Source organism: Pituophis catenifer, unplaced genomic scaffold, assembly GCF_029215685.1.
Source record: "Pituophis catenifer annectens isolate HBS135680 unplaced genomic scaffold, rPitCat1.0.hap2 SCAF_1, whole genome shotgun sequence".
Taxonomy (NCBI): Eukaryota; Metazoa; Chordata; class Lepidosauria; order Squamata; family Colubridae; genus Pituophis; species Pituophis catenifer.
Window position 1 is genome coordinate 266404607 of NW_027256881.1, and position 22828 is coordinate 266427434.

Below are 22828 nucleotides of genomic sequence, written 5' to 3' on the forward strand. Positions count from 1 at the left end.
CAAGCAGCTACTTGTTCTCTAATGTTTATGAAACATTTTTCCTATAGGTTTATGAAATACTGAAAAGAACTACATGCACCAAAGCCAAGTATAGCATGGGTAAGAAAATTTATTTACATTTCAAATTAGTCTGTATCCTAGCTTTCTGAATGTTTTTAGTTTATACTTTAAGAGATTATAAGTTTTTACACCTTTCCATAAGATGCTGAATGCAATATACAGTAGATGTCCTGCTTAAAGACGTTTTGTGAAATGATTTTTAGCTCATAACATATATACAAGATTTTGATAAATAAAACAATTTCTTATAGATATAAACATTGCTTACAGATGTCTTTTAATATAATTTTTATTTATAAGAACCAAGACTGTTGGATTTGGTTTTGTCATACAAATACATGTATTGTATTCCTTTTCATGTTTATTTAGAAGCAAATGTCATTTGTTTTCCCTAGAAAGTAAGGGGAAAGCTTCTAGATCTAACCTATAAAAATCTATTTAATGAAAGCAAAGATGCATTTATTCTAATATAGTGGCTTTTTGGATTTTTGCAACCCAGATTTGGGGACTGTAATTTAGTTTCAGTATGTGACTTTTCTTTTTAAATTTCAGTATCACGTTATTTTAATTTGCACTATGTAAACGAGCTCTTTATCAGTAAAGAATTTAATTTAAAAAGGGAAACTGAATTAATGCTATTTGTATATAAATACATGTTTTGACAAAAAAAACAGTGATTCACTTTTTTGAAAACAAAAGGCAAATCAAGTTGATCGTATCAATTCTGGTGTAAAACATGTCATGCCGTCAACATATCACTGCTGCTTGTGTATTTGGATATAAATGGACTGATCCTGAAAATATATTTTGGAACAGTTTATTGTTTATCATAAAAAGAACTATAATTAAAAAAAAACTTTTAAACTAAGGGCATAATGAATTAGCAAAAAAAATCCTAAATCTGATGTCACTCGTGCTGAATTTTAATTATATACTTACATCTCATTCAAGAACATTGTGTCAGCTCTATTCCTTGCATTCTAAAAAGCTCATTAATTATGTGGCCCCATTAAACAGTGTTTTTTAAATTCAATATATTATTGTGGAAATGAAGACTATGCAACACTTCAGATTCAAAGCAAAAGGCATTTAAGAACTTGTGGAACCTGTCTGTAGCTCCTTAAAACAGATACAATTTTCCTGGGGCTGCGTGACTGCCCTCTTTAGCTTTAGTATGAACCCAGTAGAAGTTGCTTTTGGTTTAAGTGTTAAGTGTTGGCGAACCTTTTCAGCACCGAGGGCCAAAATGGGAGTGTGCACGCACGCATGGGAGCCCTGGAAACCGGAAGAGCAGCCACCCAATGTACATGCATCACTGGGCAGTTGCTCTTTTGATTTCCAGTGCATGCATGCACACCGGCCACCTGGTCTTCTGGTTTCTGGTGCACATGCGTGCGCGAAGATCAGCTGGTCGGTGTGCATGCACTTGCCGGAAACTGGAAGAGCAATGGGTGACGGCTTGCAGGCCTGGAGAGATAGCTCTGTGTGCCACTTCCATCATGCATGCCATAGGTTCGCCATCACGCGTTTAAACAGTTGTAAAAAGATGCTTCATATATACTCATGGATGCAGAAATGCATTTTTTCTTTGAATCCAAAACTTTTCATAAACATAATTTTCACAACAATATTTTTTTAAATAAGGTATCCTTTACCCCATATCTGGAACAGCAATCAGCCCTAGCACGAACCATTATTTACATTTGCTGAGTAGCTTTCATAACTTCAAGGCATTGCATTCTGGTTTTCTGTGTGTACAGCAGCTTTTCTTCCATAGTAAGCTGCTGGGAACACTTTGCAGGAAATATCTAGAGACATGTCTCTGCATAAATGCATATGACATTAGATATATCATTAAGAGAAGCTGTAGAGTTTTATTATTTATTATTATTTATTTTATTCATTTTATTAATTTTATTTCTATACCGCCCTTCTCCCGAAGGACTCAGGGCGGGGTACAGCCTATTTAAATTTTAGCCTATCTAAATTTTAGTTGAATTTTTATTTTATTTATTTGTATTCCTCCTTTATTATTTTGACAAATAACTCAAGGCGGTGAATATATCCTACACACCTTTCTCCTCCTGTTTTCCCCACAACAATAACCTTGTGGGTGAATTCAGCTGAGAGGGAGTGACTGGCCCAAAGTCAACCAATTGGTTTTCATGGCTAGGGTGGGACTTGAATTCACAATCTCCTGCTTTCTAGCCTGATGCCTTAACACTAGATCAACTGGGCTCTCTATTGTTGTGTTGATCTATTGCAATAAACATTATAAAGATTTTAATGAGTTGAAGGCAAAGTGCTGTGCAGCAATTTAGATTAAAAGGACCAAATGCTGAGACCACTTGTTGAGAGCACTTTAACCCAAAAACACTTTTTCTACCATGCAATAAAGAAAAGGAGATTGTTCCTCTATTTTCTAACAGGTGTGCCTACATATGTTCCAAATTACATTTTACATGTATCACATCGGATTGCTAGAGGCATGTGTTGAAGTAGTTTGGTTCATCTAGGGCAGGGGTGTCAAACTCACAGCGTCATGGCAGCATCACATGACTATTGGGACTTTTTTTCCCCTTTGCTAAACCGGGCATGAGCGTGGCCAGAAAATGATGCATCCAGGCCGCAGGCCATGAGTTTGACAGTCCTGATCTAAGATACCATTTCTCAACCCGGTGCTCTCCAGATTTTTTGGATTATATCCAAATACTACACAGACCAAGAAATGTGGCAATCATAATTTTGAGTTATGGAGTGTAGTAGATCACTTTCTTGCAGTCATTTACTGAATCTGTTGAATATGGGAATCAACCCACACTTTTTTAACCTTGGTGATATCTTGATGGTATCTTTGAAAAAGGATATTTTTCAATCAAGATCAAGGAGTCCATGCCTTCTTCGCACAGAGCTGTTTCCTAGCATTTACCAAGCAATTTGTGATTATGATTATAAGCTACATTAATAGGCTTGGTTACATTAATAAAGGATCTCCTTTCACCAGAATTATGTATATAAGAAAAACCCTAATTTTTAAAAAGTAGATTGCGTGTAAATGGATCTTACATCTCCTGGAATGTATTTGTATCAAAAAAATGTGAATGCTTGCAGTCTGTTAACATAAATAATAATAGGGATTATTGGTTAGAAAAAATGAGAATTTATTTTAAATGCATCAAGATACTGATAAAATGTATAGATGTGAAATGTGGTCTCATTATCTCCAAACTGACTTAAGATACCTCCAGGGTTCTGTTTTCAAATAATTAGTATTTTACCCTCAAATGAATGGACCAGCAGCTTCAGTATTGGAAGAAGAAGATTATATTATACCAACAAATGTTTCCTGCCATTTGTTTGGACTGTTGTTGGTACTTGGCCAATTTGTAGTCAAAATGTAGATGTATAGTTTCAAGCTTTTAAAACTCAATGGAAGAATGTAGTTACAGCCTCGGTGTGCTGCAGGTAGGATTATTATGCTCATGATGTTTAACAAATGAGCAGGGTTAGCTTTTCTATTTTTTTTTTAACAACAGGATCTAGGCTACTGAGAATTACCCCATTTAAAAGTGAAGCAGCTAGTCTTTGTCATTTTAAAGAACCAGTTTTACATTTGCCACTTTTTTTAAATTTTATTTTGATTTATATGCCGCCCTTCTCCAGAGACTCAGGACGGCGTATAAGGCATTAAGCAACTTAAGCAATTTAGAACCACAAACAGAAGAATATACTAGAATGCTTGAGAAAATAAAACTCTTTATCTTACGGCCAGGCAGTTCTGTATGACTTTGCCATTTTAAATATCATAAATATATATTGGCAGATGATTTAGAGAGGAAAATTCACTAAGGTTGCTGCTAATGTTGATAATAGACTAACTTGTGCATGCATGAGTGCTCCTTTTTATGTTGCAATTCTGTAAATAATGTCAAAATCAGTTGCACTGATCATTTCACTTTCTTAAAAAGCAAAGGAAAAGTTTTGGTATTCCTAGTAAACTTTTTGTGGAATATCCCAATTGTCTGTTATATTATTATCAAGAGAAAACCAACCATTGCACATAAATGCCTTCTAGAACATTTGGCAACAATAATCAATGAGAAGCTAGCACAAAATACAACTGGAAATGTTATAATGCTGCATTCAGAAGAAATAATTATAGTTAAGTAATCTGTTTGTTAAGACAAATTTTAGGTTTTAAGGAAACTGAAAATATTTTCTCAAAATACTATTTAACAAACAATGGTAAACCCTTTTGTATTCCTGTCCAGTGCTTTTTAAAAAAAAAAATTAAATTTTTGTATGGTTTTACTGATTAGATTAAAGGCAGTATTCAAAACAGGCTATCAGGAACCTCAAGCATGTATTCTTAGGTAACATAATCTCTTCAAAGTTTGTTAGGATTCCAATATTAGAAAACTGTTACTTTAATTAGAAAGCTGCTACTTTAATGTTGGCTGCTATAATGGGAAAAAAAAACATTTAGGAATAAAATATAGCTTTCAAAAATTTATAAATGGCTGGACTATGATCAGCTTTATCAAAGTGCATTCTTCATTCACTACAAAATCTCAGCATCTCCCAGTGTGTCTAATCTTATTTAATTCCAAACTAAAGATAATTCCTCTGAAGGAATAATATACATTTCCTAGAGTCTCCCGTCGCACAAGCATTGTAACTGCTTAATTATATAACTAATAGACAAATGTGTAAACAGGGAAAGGAGAGGGAAGAAAGAAGGACACTACCCTTTTAAATAAAAGACGAAAATGTGATAAATATGGTAAGTATGATGCTAAGGCCTTTCCAAAGGCTTTCCAAATAGCTTCTCTAATCAAGCTTAAATCTGATTTTAAAACTCTGTGTGAGTGTGTGCATATGGTTTGCATGAGGATGTGCGTGGGGATGCGTCCTGTCCCCAATGCTCAATCAAAGCTCTCTCTTTCTTACAATCTCGCCTTTTGCTACCCTTCCAAATCTGTGAGCTTGCTTTTCAAATCCAATTTAAAGATTCAAGGTAGGTAAGTGATTACACTGATTAATTTGAAGTTCATTGGTTTTCTCTCTTGATTTGAAATCATGATTTGTGATTCTCTGTACATTTCCTTTTCTTGATATCAATCCACTTTATAGTCCATACAGTTAAAAGATAAGGAATCAAATGAAATGGGCCAAGATTCATTCTTTAATAAAAATCATTGAAGATTTGAGAGGGAAATCTCCACACATGGAAAGTGAGGGAATTACTTGAGAGAATTCAATTGTGGTAATATAAATAGGAATTTCTTCTTGTTTTTTCAGGGATCACCAGTCTACTTGCCAATAGTGTTTACAGTGCTGCATATCCCTTGCATGATGTAAGTAGTCTTGAAATATATTTTGTGTTTCTAGAAGACGATACCAAGAATCCCTAATGCATTAGGTATGAATGACACTATGCTAAACATCTTCAGTATTTCATGAGCCAGCCAGCTGTACATTTAGATTAAAAATTAGCAGTTTGTTTAAGAATCTGCCAACTTGTTATGGATTTAGTTCCAAACTGAATTTCTTTCCATTTTACATGGAATAGAACTATTCGACTCAGCAAATAACCAACTCAGCAAATACTCACTTTGATTTTCTGCCTTCAAGAAGTATATATCCTACTTAGCTATCTATCTTCTGATTTAAATATATCTGATATCTTTTTATGCTTATAAAGGTTTGGATGGTGATAGAATAGGAAGATATATTAACCATTCAATTTATTTTTTTTATTCTGGCTACATATTAAATGATGCTTATATTTTTGCATGCATGGCCCTCTTTGGTGACTTTTTATATACAAAATACAATATAAAAGTGCAGGTAGCTGTCAGTTATGGTGGATTCTTATTCATGAATAATATACATTTATATGATAGATGTTCATGATCATAATATTAAAATCCAGAGTCACCTTATAGGGGAGATGGGCAATATTAAAATTTAAATAAATAAATAAAATGTTTTGTTTAAAAGTGACAATTTAGTCAATGTCATGCTTGAAAAATGAATGTTAACAGAAACTTTAAAAAATAACTTATGTTTTAGTAATACAAATCTTATGTTGTTAAGGTTATATCTACTTAATCAGAAGATTTAGAACGAAATATTCTGAAGGGAATATATTTTTCATTGATTCTGGACCTTTGGGTTATTATTAGCTTTTTATGGAAAGGACTGCTAGACGCAAATAAAATATATTCCAGTTTTGGGTATTCCTTGTGGAATAACATAATTTTTCTTTTCTTAAAGGGTGATTATGAAGGTGAATATGTTGAGCCTAATGACAGAAAAGTAAGTTGATATAGGGGAACAGAAGCATGTTCAAGTGTCAACTTGAATTATGTGTTGTGATATAGACAATTGCCAATATTTTACTGAAAGTCAGAGGTATTTAGAAGTGCTCTTTTAAACTCTTGTATTAACTGTGGCAGGACATCCTCGGTAGATGGAGGCAGACATTATTTATTGAAGAATTTACAATCATAGACCAAAAAGACAAAAAGGAAAATCAATATGCAGTCTATCCCACGTATAAACTTATTCACAGCAAAAACTAAACAGGCCTCTGTTATGTTCAGCTTTAACAGATTCTGTCTGCCATTGCTGTGGCAAGAATTTGGTCACTTTCTTAGAGACTTCACAATATTGGATATTTAATAGAAATCGCATAGTTGCCTGTCAGGACTAGTTTGGTACTTCGATAATTGGAGAAGTGAAGATAGATTAGCTCCATTTGCCAAGGAATTACCTTTCTAAGGTGTGCATGCAACTGTCTCAGTATTCTGACCTAGGCTTCCTGATATAGTAAAAAGCACACAATTAATCCCCAAAACCCTTTTTTATATTTTAACGGCTGTGAATTCCTTTCATTCACAGCACGTGCTAAATCACCAAGAGTTTATAAATAGTCCAACAGAAGTCTGCCACAGTCCTTCGGATAAGGCTGGTAAACACCCACCTTTATCTTCTTTGACATGCTGCCAAAGACCTAATAGGCCATTATCTTGGCAAGGGCACATTGAAACACAGAGTCAAAGAAGGAGCTTCAAAGTACAAACTGACACCATCCACAACGTTGCTTCCTGCAAAGGTCCACGTGCCTTTGCTCTTCCTTTATGTCTTATGGGAGGGGCCAGTCATCTCCAAGCCTTACTCCTGAATCATCCCTTTTGTTTTAACTGTTCTTGCCTTCTGGCAGCTCTATGTATATGCGCTCTAGGAACAGGCTTCCCCTCTACTTCTGCCTCTCTGATGTCAGACTCTGGAGGCTCCAGAGTCTGCACATAACTCCCAGATGGCCCTGGCCCCATCTCTGCCTCAGACGCAGAGCCCTTGTCTGAGCCTTCCCCAGACTCCAGGACTGGCCCCTCCCCAGCTCTTCACTGTCCAACTCTGCTGCCAGCTTTGCAGGCTGCTGGCGGACCACAACACTCAGTTTTAGTCATAAGCATTTTGAATAGAAGTATTATTGAATCTCACAGTGAAAACCTCTGAAGGCAGAGCACTTAGGTATGACTGTGAGTATTCACCTCTATAATGACACAAGCATATCTAAAAGTATGTGGTGAAAGGAAATACCTGAATTCATAGTAGTAAAGGTGCAAGGTTTACTGTAAATCTATCCCTTTGTATATCATTTAGAATCACATCATAGGTCCAGAAGGGACTTTGGAGGTCTTCTAGTCCAACCCTTGCCCAAAACAGGATTTCTTATACCATCTCACACAATTGAATGTCCAATCTTTTCTTGAAAACCAGTGATGGCCATTCACAACACCAGAAGGCAAGCTTTTTCCAGAGGTTAATTGCTCTCACTACCAGGAAATTTCTCCTTAGTCCCAGGTTGGACCTCTCTTTAATGAGCTTCCCACCTGTTGCTTCTTGTCCTGTCCTCTGGGGCAATCAACCCTCTTGACTGCTGTCTTCAATCAATATGTCAAATATATATCAAATATATATTTAAATCAAATGGATCGAAATGACACACACATACACATATGTGATTTAAAGTAAGCTTCATGAAATAAATATACAAACACATAGATGAATTTATAGAGAACAATGGGCATGATGTTGATACTGAACAATCTCTAGTTCATCTTACTCCAGGCTTTGGCAAAGCTCAGCATAGATAAGGCTTGTGAGGATAAGAATATAACAGGCTACGCCATATGTTACTTACTTCTTCTAGGGGGAATTTTTATTGGTCTATTAGTACAAATTGGATTAGAACTAATTGGTCTTATTAGTACAAGTTAGATAGGTTTGTTTAAGCCAGAACTTTTAAGTGGAAGAGCCTCAAGTCCAAGAACTAAAGAAGTGCATTTGCAACAATAAGAGGAACTCAATGCAGAGACCTGAGGAATTTGGACTGAATGCTTCTGGCATAACACTGTTCATTAGCAGAACTCCATGGGCTATACAGCAAGACTTAGCAATTTAGTTTTAAAAGATTGAAGTGCTGCAGGCACATAATTGTTTCTCTTAGAGCTTGTGTATCTGGTTGTATTTACTAAGAGGCACAATAACTCCTCTAGTATTTGGACAATCAGCAATACCCAAATTGAGTAGCCAAAGCTTTTATGAAAACCTAGATATCTATTTCCAATTGCATACTTCCTGGAAGCTTCAGTCCTCAAGCTTGACATATTCTGCACATACATACTGTCAATCACACAATAAGTGGATGTCAAAAGCAAAAAAGAAACCATTTTAATATTAACAAGGTTGGAGACTGGTGTATTAAACAAAACTCAAGTAACTTAAGGCCACTTCTCCTGTGATGGTAATTAATACAACAGTGTCGTCCTTATATGAAATAGTGTCCCCTCATACAATTGATTATTTGTGTTACGAAAGCTAGCAAATTACTTATTATATTTTTACTACAATTTTTTTTAGTGCTGCACTAAAGTTTCTCCTTTTTGCTGCCATTTTTATCAATACTAATGGAAAAGAAATGGATTTAGGTTTTTTTTTTGTTTTCCAAGGCAAATCCTGATAAGTAAAATATAGAGCACTATCACTTGATTTAGTTCTGTGTGAATAAGTGGTGCAAACGGGTGTCCTGTTTTGCACTATATAATTATCTCTACAGCAATCTGCTACCTGGTGTTCAATTCCAAGGAAAGGCAAGTACCCAGGGAAATTGCAGGATGGTGGAGAGATGCACAATAGAAAAACAATATCGGGAACACCTGCCATTTCATGACAATAAAATAAGCTCAGAAATCTGGATCTACTAGAAAGCTTTGGAGAAATCATATTTCAGTACAAATGTATCTGTTTTTATTCTAAAGGACAAATGGTTCTGGATATTTAAAAAAAAAAAAACTTGGCCATCCTTGCTATTATAGAATTCAAAGATGTGGAGACTCTAGAAAGAGTTCAGAGAAAAGCAACAAAAATTATTGGGGGACTGGAGGCTAAAACATATAAAGAATGGTTGCTAGAATTGGGTATGTCTAGTTTGATGAAAAGAAGGACTGGGGTGACATGATAGCAGTATTCCAATACCCCAGGGGCTGCCACAAAGAAGAGGGAGTCAAGCTATTCTCCCAAGCACCTGAGGGCAGGACAAGAAGCAATGGGTGAAAACTAATCAAGGAGAGAAACAACCTAAAATTAAGGAGAAATTTCCTGACAGTTAGAACAATTAATCGGTGGAACAACTTGCCTCCAGAAGTTTTGACTGCTCCAGCACTGGAAGTTTTTAAGAAGAGATTGGATAACCATTTGTCTGAAATAGTATAGGATTTCCTGCCTAAACAGGGGGTTGGACTTCCAAGGTCCCTTCCAACTCTGTCTATTCTATTCTATTCTATTCTATTCTATTCTATTCTATTCTATTCTATTCTATTCTATTCTATTCTATTCTATTCTGGAGGGGATCATTTTCTCAGTCCAGTCTAGAGGGGTTTTGACTTAATTATGTGACCATGTGCATTCCAGATCTCAATGTTAGCAACTACATCATCATATGGGGGAATGATGCAGACTTGGATCATTTAATGCAGCAGCTTCATTTGCACATGTTCCAAGGGGCATCAAAATATGTACAGCTCCATTAGATAAAAGATTTCATATAATCACAATTGCCTTTTAGGCTCCTAATCCCTAATCAGTTTCACCACCACAATCCCCCAGAAAATTTATCACATTCCTTTTCCATTTTTGTTTTCCCTTAATATATTCATCAGAGACTTTTCATATTTCAGTTGTTAATAGCATGTTACACCATTTTCCGTAATATAGAAAATTCAGTTCAGCTGTCATGAAAGTGTGCTGTGAATGAAAATAGAGTTGCTGGTGGACAAATAGTCCAACATGCATATTGTTATCAGTACAAATGTTTAAATGAAACTGTTTCTAAAAATAAAAGGATTTTTTAAAAATGTATGAGTTATTGAATCTAGAGTTAAGTATACTGGTCCCAGCTCAGAATTCAAAAGTTATTTGGTGGCATATAAAATTCCGACCATAAACTCTGAAGAAGGATTGGAGGTAATTATCCATGAAAGAGCCTTTGATCTAAGTTCAGAACTGTCCTGCTACCTCCTCACTTTCTTTAAAATAGTTATCCATCCTAATGTAAAATTAAGACTTTCTGTAGCCTCTGAAAAATAACATCTCAAATTGTTTTACTGGATGTATTTAATCATGAATAGTTAACATGTCAGAAACATTCTAAATATATGGCCTAATTTTCTTCTTTTTTATGACTTTTTATGACTATACACTGAAGAAAAGCAAAGAAAGTGAATAGCAAAGTAACATCTTAATCTAATTTAATTTCTTGGCAAGGTTTTGGCAAAGTTTTTCAGAAGTTGTTTGCCCTTGCCTGTTTCCTAGAGCTGAGAGAAAGTGACTGGCCCACGGTCAGCCAGTTGGTTTCATGCCGAAGGTGGGGATAGAACTCATGATCTCCTAGTTTCTAGCCTGGTGTTCTTAACCACTACAACAAACTGGATCTCACATTAACTTGGTAACTGCATATATCCAGTCTCAGCTTTAGTATCTCAGTTGCATATCACTACTCTCTGTTTATTAGTTTTTCTATAAATGAATACAAGAATATGACCGTGAGCCAAACCACAGACACAATCAATTTTTAATGCAAGCTGAATATATTGGTGGAACATAAAAAACTAAAATATAATGACACAAGAGACATTGAGAACTAAGCAGTAGAATTGAAATAAGAAATTACTTGTTTCCAGTTTTCATTTTCTGTTTAAATTTCTTTTCTAGCTCCTGTGTGAAGAATGGGCAAGTTATGGAGTATTTTATAAATATCAACCAATTGACTTAGTTAGGTAAGAAACAGTGATAACTCCTTACTTGTCTCTTACAAGTCCTTATGTGTTTGTATATGTGCATTAACAGTAGCAGAATACAGCTTTTGGGTAACAGTTGTAGAAAACTGTATCTTTCATATAGCTAGACATCAGCTTATGAAAAGTGGCCTTTGAAAAACGGAACCAAAGAGATAAAGCATATTCAGGTTTAGGATAAAAATTCATATTGCACAGGCCATACTATAGTCATCTGTTTTTCCCCAGATTTACAAGCAATGGTCTTAAACCATTTGAACAGTGCAGTTTGGGGTGGGTTTGGATTTTTTTCCCCCTTCTTCAACAAATATACTCAAATGCATGGATCTTAGTTGGAAGCAAAATCAGGCAAAAATAATTTTAAAGGGATATTATACATTATAAAGGGATATTATAAACCATTTCCAATATGAGTAGTTCTCATGTTTCCAGATCAATATGGAAATATCATATTCCAGATCTAAACCTTTTTCACCTATTTTTTGTGAAGGGTGCTTTCTCTTATATCCCTTGCTATTAAATTATATTGTTTATTTCCTTTGGAGATTTTTTTATTGAATTTTATTAAAAAGCAACTGCCACAGCAAATATACCAGGGCACTTGCATGTGGTACTTTAAACTTGGACCTACAGGAACTTTAATAAACAGAACTGTTAAGTATTTCTTTTGATGTAGGGATGAAATTATTACTAAGACATTAAAGGATACTATGGACTGAAGAAGTTTGGGAACCTCTGCCATAACGGTTTGTTTTATATTGAATCAAACCATTGACCCATCTAGAACAGTGTTTCTTAAACTTGGCAACTTTAAGATGTGTGGACTTCATGCTGATGGGGAGATTCTGGAAGTTGAAGTCCACGCATCCTAAAGTTGTCAAATCTGAGAAATACTGATTTAGAACATTTAGAACTATAGATTTAGAACTATACAAGCTCTCCTGAATTTAATGGTCTCTAAATGTATTGAGTCTTCTGGTCGCAAAATTCAAGACTAGTTTTCCCAACACAACTGGAAGGTACCAAGTTCAGGATGCCTAGTATACACTGAACAACAGCAAGTGTCTAAAATTGCAGATAGCGCTTTCCCAGTTCCACCAAGAGAGTCAATCTGGAATTTTTTGTCTGCAGACCTTTTGCTCTACTAATAAAGACTACGTGGAAGTCACAATTGATTTGGAATGTGACAGCTCATGTAATAATGGGTACACTAAACTACACCCATGTAAGACCACAGCTTTGCAAATGGGCCTAACTCCCAGTAGGCTTCCAGGTACAATTCAAGGTGATGGCTACCACTTATTCATGGCACAAGACCAGAAAGGTTGTTTATGGGACCATAAACCAATATCCAATTTCTTTCTGCCCCAAGTTTCACAAACTGAGTATGCTCCTGGTTCCCTCTGTGAAACAGTGCCAGATACAACTATAGAAACAGAAAGGTAAAGCTACTTAATAAGCAAGAGTGGAGTATTTACTTGGTGTTTTTATCCTGGATCTGTTCCAACTGGCATGTGGACATGAATTCTCCAAGAGGAAATGCATTTTGGCTAATCAACAGGATTTATTTTCTCATTCAGTCAGCCCGCTGTCTAATTCATAAATTTAGCCCTGCTACGTTTGCCGTGATACAGATAGTGTTTTCTTCCTATAATATATTTCAGGAAGTACTTTGGTGAAAAGATTGGACTATATTTTGCCTGGCTGGGAGTTTATACACAAATGCTCATTCCAGCTTCTATTGTGGGAATTATCGTGTTCCTTTATGGTTGTGCAACTGTTGATGAGAATATACCAAGGTAAAATATTCTGCACTTTGATGTACAAAACTATCTTTTTTACTGTTAATATGCTGAAAAATATCCTAAATGATTTTCACTAAAGCTAATGCTTTAGGTTCTGCAACCATACTTATATATATATGTGTGTGTGTGTGTGTGTGTGTGTGTGTGTGTGTGTGTGTATCACAACTTACAACATTCATTTCTGAATTCAGGATCTTATTGTTACATTCATGAGTTTTGCTTATAAATAATGAGAAGTTAGGTATCAGCATTTCCCCAGGATTCAGTTTTCTTGGTCACAGGGATATAACAAACTTATGGAAAACCTCTCCAAACTTGATTGCAGAAAATAAGACTTCAGTAACAGAGTTGTTAATGCCTGGAATGCACTACCTGACTCTGTGGTTTCTTCCCCAAACCCCCAAAACTTCAACCTTAGACTGAATCCTGGGGAAATGCTGATACCTAACTTCTCATTATTTATAAGCAAAACTCATGAATGTAACAATAAGCTCAGAACAATATAAGTGGGGGTTGCTCTGTGGTGTTCTGCTCTTACGCCTTTTGAATTTTGTGAAATTATCTTAAAAGAAGAATGGCAACCTATGGTCATTGGGCCCAGTCTTTGCAGCCCCCAGAATCTCCTATGACTGCTACTGTTGAATGTGGTGGTACAATTCCTGATCATTTGTGACACATGGGAACTGTGGCATATGTCGTGCAATAAACTTAATATAAATTTAAAAATTGTCTTCAAGGTCCCCTCCATTCACCCAAAACAACTCCCATAAATACCTAAACCACTGTAGCCAAAAATGTTAACACAGCTATAAAGTATAAAGTACATAAAGTGCACAGCCATAAAAATGTCCTAAAATAAGAATATATTAATATAATAATCAAATTGATTTGGATAAAATGTATTAATGTGTTCAGTCCTGTACAGACTGTGTCATCAACTAAAATTTCAGTCTGAAGCCTGTATTCAATATCACAAAAACTTAAATTCATTAAAATAGAATTACACAACTCTGAAATATGTTTAATTAAAGACTCCTTGTGAGACAAATTTTATTCCTGATGATTAATGGAGATATTCCATCTGGTATTAACCAGATTTGATCCTGCTAGGTTTTTTTCAATGTTAACATTGATCGGATAAGTACCATCTGATAAGAAAAGTGATATATAAATTCATTAAATAAATAAATTGTTGTAATTGGAAATGGTCTCATGGTGAAAACATCAACTGATGGATTGGATAAACAAAGGCAGTGGACCTACCATTCAGATTTGTCTGGATAAATGATAGTTTTTTTTACATTCATATTGTCTGAAACAGAAGTCTTCAAACTTGGCAGCTTTAAGACTTGTGGACTTCAACTCCTAGAATTCTCCAGCCAGCTGGCTGGAGAATTCTGGGAGTTGAAGTCCACAAGTCTTAAAGCTGCCAAGTTTGAGGACCCCCTGGTCTAAAACTTGTTACAAACCATGAGGTTTAGTTTGCTGATGACATAGATCATGTGCATGGCTCAACCCTTCTTATTTCAGACAAATTTACCTTGTTCAGACATGATGCTCAAATAGGGAGGAATTCTGGATGAAAACTAACACCAGCTAGCGCTAAACATGAATAATACAAATGTAGTAATAATTTATGCTGGAAAGGAAAGAGAAGAGAAAGATCAAGGAGAATCCTGGAATGCATGATTCTGCAGTCTGCTTCAAATCACTCTGTCATAGTTTAAAAATGAATAGTGATCCTTTGATACAGTATTAGACCACTATATTTCTGTGATTAGAAGACTGGATTATATTTCAAAAGATCTGACTAGATAGTCTTAGTGCACTGCACTACTGCAGCCTTGTGAAGTAATAGAGTATAAAAAACAGAGCCCAAGTGATTATACTAATATAAAAGTACTCAGAAAGCCCAGGTGTTAAGTGCAGAAGATTGTCCCAGAGTAATAAACCCAATTGTTTAATCTGCTTTTTCCAGTTGTCAGGAATCCATGATGCCATTTGGCTACTGGCCATGCAGCTGATGCTGTAATACAATGCATCTGAAATGGGGGGGAAAGAATTAAGATTGGATAAATATGCTTAGATTCAAGTCATATTCAATGTATGTATTTCACAACTCAGGGTTTCAGTAGAAAGCAAAGGGAAGGATATGCTCACCTTTCATTTACTGTTTGTTTTCCCTCAGCATGGAGATGTGTGACCAGAGAAACAATATCACCATGTGCCCCTTATGTGACAGAACATGTAGCTATTGGAAATTGAGCTCTGCTTGTGCCACTGCTCGGGCTAGCCATCTTTTTGATAATCCAGCCACTGTCTTCTTCTCAGTCTTCATGGCTCTCTGGGGTAAGAATGCTTATATCATTTTGGAATAATATGCTTGAAGTTTTCATTTGACTTTGAGTTTAACTTTCCTTATATGGAGAACAAGTAGGACAATATGTCATCATCAGTTAATTATCTGTACTGTCCCTTTTTGGTCCTTCTGTTATAAAACTGTCACATTTACATTTATATTCTGAATTGAAATTCAGAAAATTGCTTGGATGAATACAAAGCAAAGCACGGCACAAAGCTACTTAGGGATTGTATAGCATGTCAACAATATCTGCTTGTAGACTTGGTCTTGATCTGATCAGAAGACTTACTTTTAAAAGCATTTTTTCAGCCGAAGAGGTTGTAGAAAAAATGCTTTTAAAAATAAGAAAAAAGCCTCTGATGATTGTGCGGCTGAGCTGGGCAGGGGGCAGGGATTTTTGCTACCGGTTCTCCGAACCACCCGCCTCCATCGCTACCGGATCGGGCGATCCAGTCCAAACCGGGAGCATTTCACCCCTGGTTTGTACATAGTAAAGGCACATTCCAAGTCTGTCAATGGCTACAACCATCATGATGGTTGTTTATTATTTCCAGCATCAAATCACATGGTTCTGCATACCAGTTGTTAGGGAGTAGGAGCGGGAAGATTTGGCAGTATTTTCTGATTTTGTGCTTCTCATATTGATCTGATTGCTTTCCATAGCAGTTCTACTAGGCAAAGAGTGTCAAACTCGTGATACGTCATCATGTGACGTATTGCAACCTTTTCCCCCTTCGCTAAAATGGAAGAGGGCGTGGCCAGTACATGATGCACTCGGCCCGTGGGCCGTAAGTTTTACACCCCTGTACTAGGCCATCCTACACCATTGGAACTCTCCAACTATGTGTTGAGATTGAGCACTGGCCATATCAACATGTCTGGAAGATGCCAAATTGGAGGAAGAAGAGATAAAACTCTGCGGGACATATTTAATGTAGTTCCTATGCAGAATACTTTCACAGAACTATTTATGAATTGATAGCTGTATAATCTTTGCCTTTATGGTTGCGTGGTTTTTTTTTTTTTTTTGCTTTAATTTATATGCCGCCCTTCTCCGGAGACTGAGGGTGGCTTACAATGCGTTAAGCAATAGCCTTCATATTTTTGTATATTTATACAAAGTCAGTTTATTGCCCCCACAATCTGGGTCCTCATTTCACCTACCTTTGAAAGGATGGAAGGCTGAGTTAACCTTGAGCCTGGTGAGATTTGAACTTGCAGTAATTGCAAGCAGCAGATGTTAATCTGTTAATAACAGTGCTTTAGTCCACTGTACTACAGTTTTAGCCTGGTATCATCATATAAATATACAGAAAGTAGTTAATCCTTGCAAAGAGAGAGAATACAGTTCCAGTTGTTTTGAAGGAAGTAGCTTTGTGAAATTATTCCAAAAGTTGTCTCTGGATTCTAAGTTTAATATTTCATCTAATATCAATTGTAGATATTGATAACTACAATATAAATTGTAGTTAAATATAGTCTCTTATCTGGGGCAAGATGCTTAAACCAGAAGGAACAGATTATTTCCAGATAGTCTTATGGATCCATTTCTGTCTTATTTTCAGTTCAGTTTTGGGCTAAAACTTTTTTTTTTTAACTTTAATTTTTGCTCACCAAACCTTTCACATTTTTTTTTTACTGAGGGGCAACGCAGACTGACTAAAGATATCAAATATAATTCTTAAGGGCCAGAAGAGGGAGATATGAGAGATACAATCAGGCAAATGATCAGATACCAGAAGGTAGTCGTCCAGCACAAACACTGTCAAACAACTATTTTTTACTGAGCCTGGCTAATTATTCATTGTATATAACTAATGTTTCTTGTGATCCTCCTCACCCAAAACCAGTACAGGAGGAAAACCTTTCTTCTCCTGTTGTTCTTCTTGTGTGACCAAGTTTTCTCTTATCCTTGGACAAATACTAAGATCATGTTAAAACTGTGGGTGGACACAACTCATGTTTTTCTATTGCTGGAAAGTATCAGTCACAGGAAATCATATAAGGTCTGCAGAGGAGATTACTGGAAATTATTGCCCTCCCTTTTCTGAGGAGGGACGCCTATTCAGTATCACCCCTTATTTGTTTCCAAGATAAATTAGAACAGAGAGAGAGAGAGAGAGATTTCTCTTTAGATTCTTCACCTGATTACTGTTTTTCATAAATATTCATAAATATCCTTCAGAAAAAGACATTGTAAGATAATTGCCTACAGATGTAGGCACCTCAAAATCAGATGTGTCATTCAGGCCTACTTTGGGCATGGAATTTTGTAAAACTTGTTTATAACTCATAGGAGGGAAATTGGACAAGCTTCTGTTTTACCCTATGCACAAAACCAACATTAATGCAGCTCTCTACAATTTTCCTTGCCTCAGGAATTCTGGTATAAAGTTAGGCCAAGAAAGTAAGCTATAATTTCAGAAGTGGGAATCCACTGCAAAGAATTTCAGCAGAGTGACTCATATCAGCTCCTGCATATCTCATGACAGGAATCCATGTCTCCAAATTTGCGCTAATCTGATTGTCAGGATCAGAATCTAATGCATGAAATGGTTGTACGAAGCACCATTCCCAAATATGGCATATTAAAGCTGAATTTCTAAAAATGAAGCAAGAAATACTTTTCTATAAAGTGCACTACAATTTCTACACAGGTGATCTTCACATATTACTTGAAGCACATGTCTTTCTTAAGAAAAGCCTCGTTGCATGTAAGGCAGCCGTCCTATGCCATTCATGGTTTCTTCTTTCGTGTATTTACATATGTTATTAGTCACAGGTATGACTTGCAAGACGATGTTTCTGCAACATAGTTATAATTCCATTGTGTCCAAATAAAGTTCAGAAAAAGCTGCTGAAGCCTTGGAAAGCCACTACTATTCATCATCTAGACAGTACTGATGTAATAGGTTTAGCTCAGCACAAACTGATTGATCATTATTATATGCCATTAAGTCAATTTTGACTCTTAGAAACTGCATAGATATATTTTTTGCAGGTTAATCTGTCCCTAACCTAGTTCTTCAGGTACTCCAGCAAGGTATCCATAGCTGCTATAATTACATACATTACTCCCTTGCTACTGTCATCCTGTTTTCTCTTTCCTTCTACCTTTCCCAGCATTACAGACTTCTAAAGAGAGCTAGGTGAGAATTCTGACTGATTTATTCTATGATCCCTATGTGTGTTTCCTTACAGCACAGGTTTTATAAATACAATGTTAAAAGATACGGAGCGAATACATAGTCCATTCCTAGTTTAGTACATACAACCCAGTTTGAGTCCTTTGAAAACATTTTGCTCCAGCAAAATAATGAATGTTTCAGGCTTGTACTGCAAAACCCCTACATTCTGCAGCTTAAAAAATCTCATGTTATGCTTCAGTAGAATATAAAAAACCTGTGAAGTGACATGATTTTAATTATAATAACTTGATATAGATGCTGGTTTTTAACCATCAGCTTTGGATATTTTTTTTCCCGTTTGGGTGCTATGACCCTTTTATACATTATGTGAGTCTGCATGGGTGCTATTTAGCAATGTACATTACAGAAGATATCATCCTGCTGAACATCATTTTAAAGACTGTTGCCTTTTGATCATGGAAGAAAGTTTACAAATTTATGAGCATGACTCAGAAGTCAGGAAATGACTTCACAGAAATCCAGTGGTCAAGAGCAGAGACTAGAATCTCATAGCCCTATATCAGTCCGGCTGACAACAGAATAATGTACAGGGATTGCTTCCAAAAACTCTGGAAAAGTGTTCCTCTGTTTTTGTATGCGTGGACACATGCAAAAGGAGAATGCCGAATGGGAGAAGGAAAATGGTGATGGTAGCTATCAATTTGTAGAAAATGAAAATAGAGCCCCCAGTTTTACTGCTGAAATCTCATGTTCAATTTTGGATAAAATGAATCAGCTATTATTTTTCTCTGTTAAAAATATCAGCGACCTTAGAGAAAGAACTAACTTGTTTGAAGGCAGTTTGCTTTGTACCTAGAATCTGCTCCTGAAGAGATCTGGTTTTTTAAAATAAACATATTCTTCCCGTTTCTTTTCTTTTCTTTTCTTTTCTTTTCTTTCTTTCTTTCTTTCTTTCTTTCTTTCTTTCTTTCTTTCTTTCTTTCTTTCTTTCTTTCTTTCTCTCTTTCTTTCTTTTTTTGTCTTCTTTAAATACATTTCCAAAGCATTCCTAACAGGCTCACAAACTTTTAGTTTGGCTCGTTTTTCCGGAACAAATTGTGAGCCAAGGCATCTGGGCATTGTCCAAGGAAAATGCAGGCATAAGCTTTGTGTAATCAGAGAGCTAATAGTTCTAAGCTTATTTTGAACAACTGGTACACATAAAGACATCTCTATGCTCTGTGTTTAGTGTTTATCATGATGGTTTGGCTTCATACATGCTTTTTTGTCAAAAGCAAAATACAAATTCATTTTCATAATAAACTGTCAACCCTAAGAACAAAACAGTTTATATTGTAAATAGATAGTCCTAATTCTCATAATCGTTATACAGATACTTATTCCCTTGAGTACAGATAGCTTCATACAGCAACCACAATTTGATCCAGCAATTCAGTCATTAAATAAAGTGGTCTCTCTAAGTAAAACAGCAGTTGTGCTTATAGCAATAGCACTTAGACTTATATACTGTTTTATAGCACTTTACAGCCCTCTCTAAGTGGTTTACAAAGTCAGCATATTGCCCCCAACGATCTGGATCCTCATTTTACTGACCTTAGTAGGAGGGAGGGCTGAGTCAACCTTGAGCTGGTGAGAATCAAACTGCTGGCAGCTAGCAGTCAGCAGAAGTAGCCTGTGGTACTGCATTCTAACCACTGCGCCACCACAGCTCTTATGAGCTTACCTCATCTTTCTTTTACTTCATCATAAATGTGAGGTTTGGTCACAAAGTTAATTTTTCATCACTATCATAATTGCAAATGGTTGCTAAATAAGGACAAGCTGTATTAATTTTGTTTTAATCTCACATACTACTGTTGCAAATTAATATTCCCATTATCAAATATTTCTTGACAGAGTACATTCTCCGCAAATTGTGTCTTCTGGATCTTCTTAAAGACATTTAAAACGCAAGGTTATTTTGAGATAAAATGGAAGTATAGGTTGAACAAGACAATTAGGATCAAAATTAGATTTAAAAAATAGTGCCATATATCTTGCACTAAACATGTTTGGAAAGTTATTATCATAAGTAGAGGAATGGCAAAATACAAAACGTACTTAGTTTTTTCCCTTTACTGAACTTTCTTCCTCATAGGGGACAGAAAATGATACTTCTTACCCTGTACTTCTTACTTCTTTTTTCACTCCCTTCTTTTCAATCTATTGTTTACTAGACCATTTTTCTTCCTTTATATTATAACAAATAAATCATATTACATATTTTATTTTTATTTACTTATTCAATTTTTATAACCGCCCAACCCAACCAAGTGTCTCTTGGCTTATTATGGTCACTCATGCCTTAGTCATCTCCCAAATGGATTACTGTAATGTGCACTACATGGGACAGCCCTTGAAAAATATCTGAAAATTTCAGCTGGTGCAAAATAAAGCAGCACAGGCAGTTATGTGTGTTTCTAGAACAACACACATTTCAGCTGTGCTCCATGTGCTATATCAGTATATTTCCAGATCCAATTCAGAACTGCTGGAAGATGAATTATGCACAATAAACCCCACAGGTTCTAAAGAAGCAGGAGGCGAGGCCATCAGGTGCACTATGCAATAAATGGCTAGATGGTCAAGCTAGACACCATTCTGAATGCATATATTTCCCCAATTTTGATTGGCAGAGCTAAGGCAAAAAGATGCTGACCAGTGGGGGATTACAGTCTGGTCTGAACTGGCCAGTCCATCCCAACTTTCTTTTATGGTGCATCTACCAGAATGGGAGATAACCAGACAACAGGGAGCATGGAGTAAACAGAAGGAGGGAGGCCTGGAAGCATATTGTCAAGCAGCCCCTCTATCCTGACATTGCTACTGCAATGCTAAGCAGACATAGAATGCTGTCTTATACACATCAGGCTGTTCCACCTGTCAAATCCAAACAGGACTCTGTCCGATTGCTTGGAAAGCAAATATTATACCACTGAGTTACGTGCCAGAAGTTTTAAGACTGTGGTCTGAAGTTAATTGAATAATGGTCTAAGAAAGGTTACAAGATGCTGCACAGCTTGTGGCCTCCAGTTGTTTCAAATTTTAGCAACATTTTCCTGTTGCCTGAGGCGTTCCTATAAGTATGGGGAATGATGTTGCATTTTTCCTTGCTTTATGAATGAATGGCATTGATAGGAATTTTGATAGAATAGGAGCACGAAGTGGGGCAGGTATTTTGTTATTTGCAGCATGCAACAGGTAGGCATAGAACTAAAAGTAACTTGCAAGCTCTATGGTTACTTCAGAGAAGCTTATACTGTAGAGCATATTGATATTATGAAGGAATATTTAAACTTACATACAGAATATACAAAACTGAATAAGAATACTGGATAAGACCAAAATAGAAATTATTCATACTAAAAAAAAAAAAAACAAATTGCAAACTCCCATTAAGATGCATGGAGTTGCCACACAGTTAAGATACATGGAGACCTTGTCTGATTCGTCTCATTTTCCAAGTCTCTGGTGGTTTGTTGAAGACAACAGTACAGTGTGTTGATCATATCTATTCATAGTTACTTCAGAATTACACTCATGGGGTTGATTAGCTTTTCTCCATATGCTTATTTCTTTCACAATTATTTACTGTATAGCGTGGGTTTGTTCCCATTATTCACATCCATGTCCCAAAGACGTTCTATAATGTTGGGTAGAGTGCGTGTATTGTAATTTGTCACCATTTCCTGTTTTATAATAGTTTTCCTGCTGAAAATTAAAATGTAGCTGCTTTCTGGCTCCCATTCCAGTTACCAGCTTCAGCTCCTCGTCTATCTATATTGACCTGTAACTAATAGCCCTGACTGAACTAAATGTGCAAGGATTCTAAATAAGTTTGCTCAATCAGGTCTCCTAGCAAGAGTTGGAGAAGAGTTTCAGGTATAAATACCCTAAGGGCCCAAAAGCCCTTATTGTAGCTTCTGATTCACTGTATTATTGTCTCAACTGCTCAGTTCCAAAGGGGATTTTTACCCAAGGAAATAAATTCTAAGTAGCCTTTTCAAGGAAGCTGAGGGGAAGGAGGTGTTCCAAGAAGACAAACCTCTA

At 36.1% G+C, this 22828-nt stretch overlaps 1 protein-coding gene across 1 annotated transcript in view; it reads left to right on the forward strand.

The window, feature by feature from the left end:
* The window catches only part of ANO1 (anoctamin 1), a 120335-nt gene that overhangs the window by 68104 nt on the left and 29403 nt on the right, over nt 1-22828 (forward strand). Inside the window, exons 7-13 of the mRNA XM_070957565.1 lie at nt 48-99; nt 4778-4843; nt 5362-5417; nt 6340-6381; nt 11341-11405; nt 13088-13222; nt 15417-15577. Of these exons, the coding sequence (XP_070813666.1) occupies nt 48-99; nt 4778-4843; nt 5362-5417; nt 6340-6381; nt 11341-11405; nt 13088-13222; nt 15417-15577 (577 nt within the window). The remainder of the gene's footprint in view (nt 1-47; nt 100-4777; nt 4844-5361; nt 5418-6339; nt 6382-11340; nt 11406-13087; nt 13223-15416; nt 15578-22828) is intronic.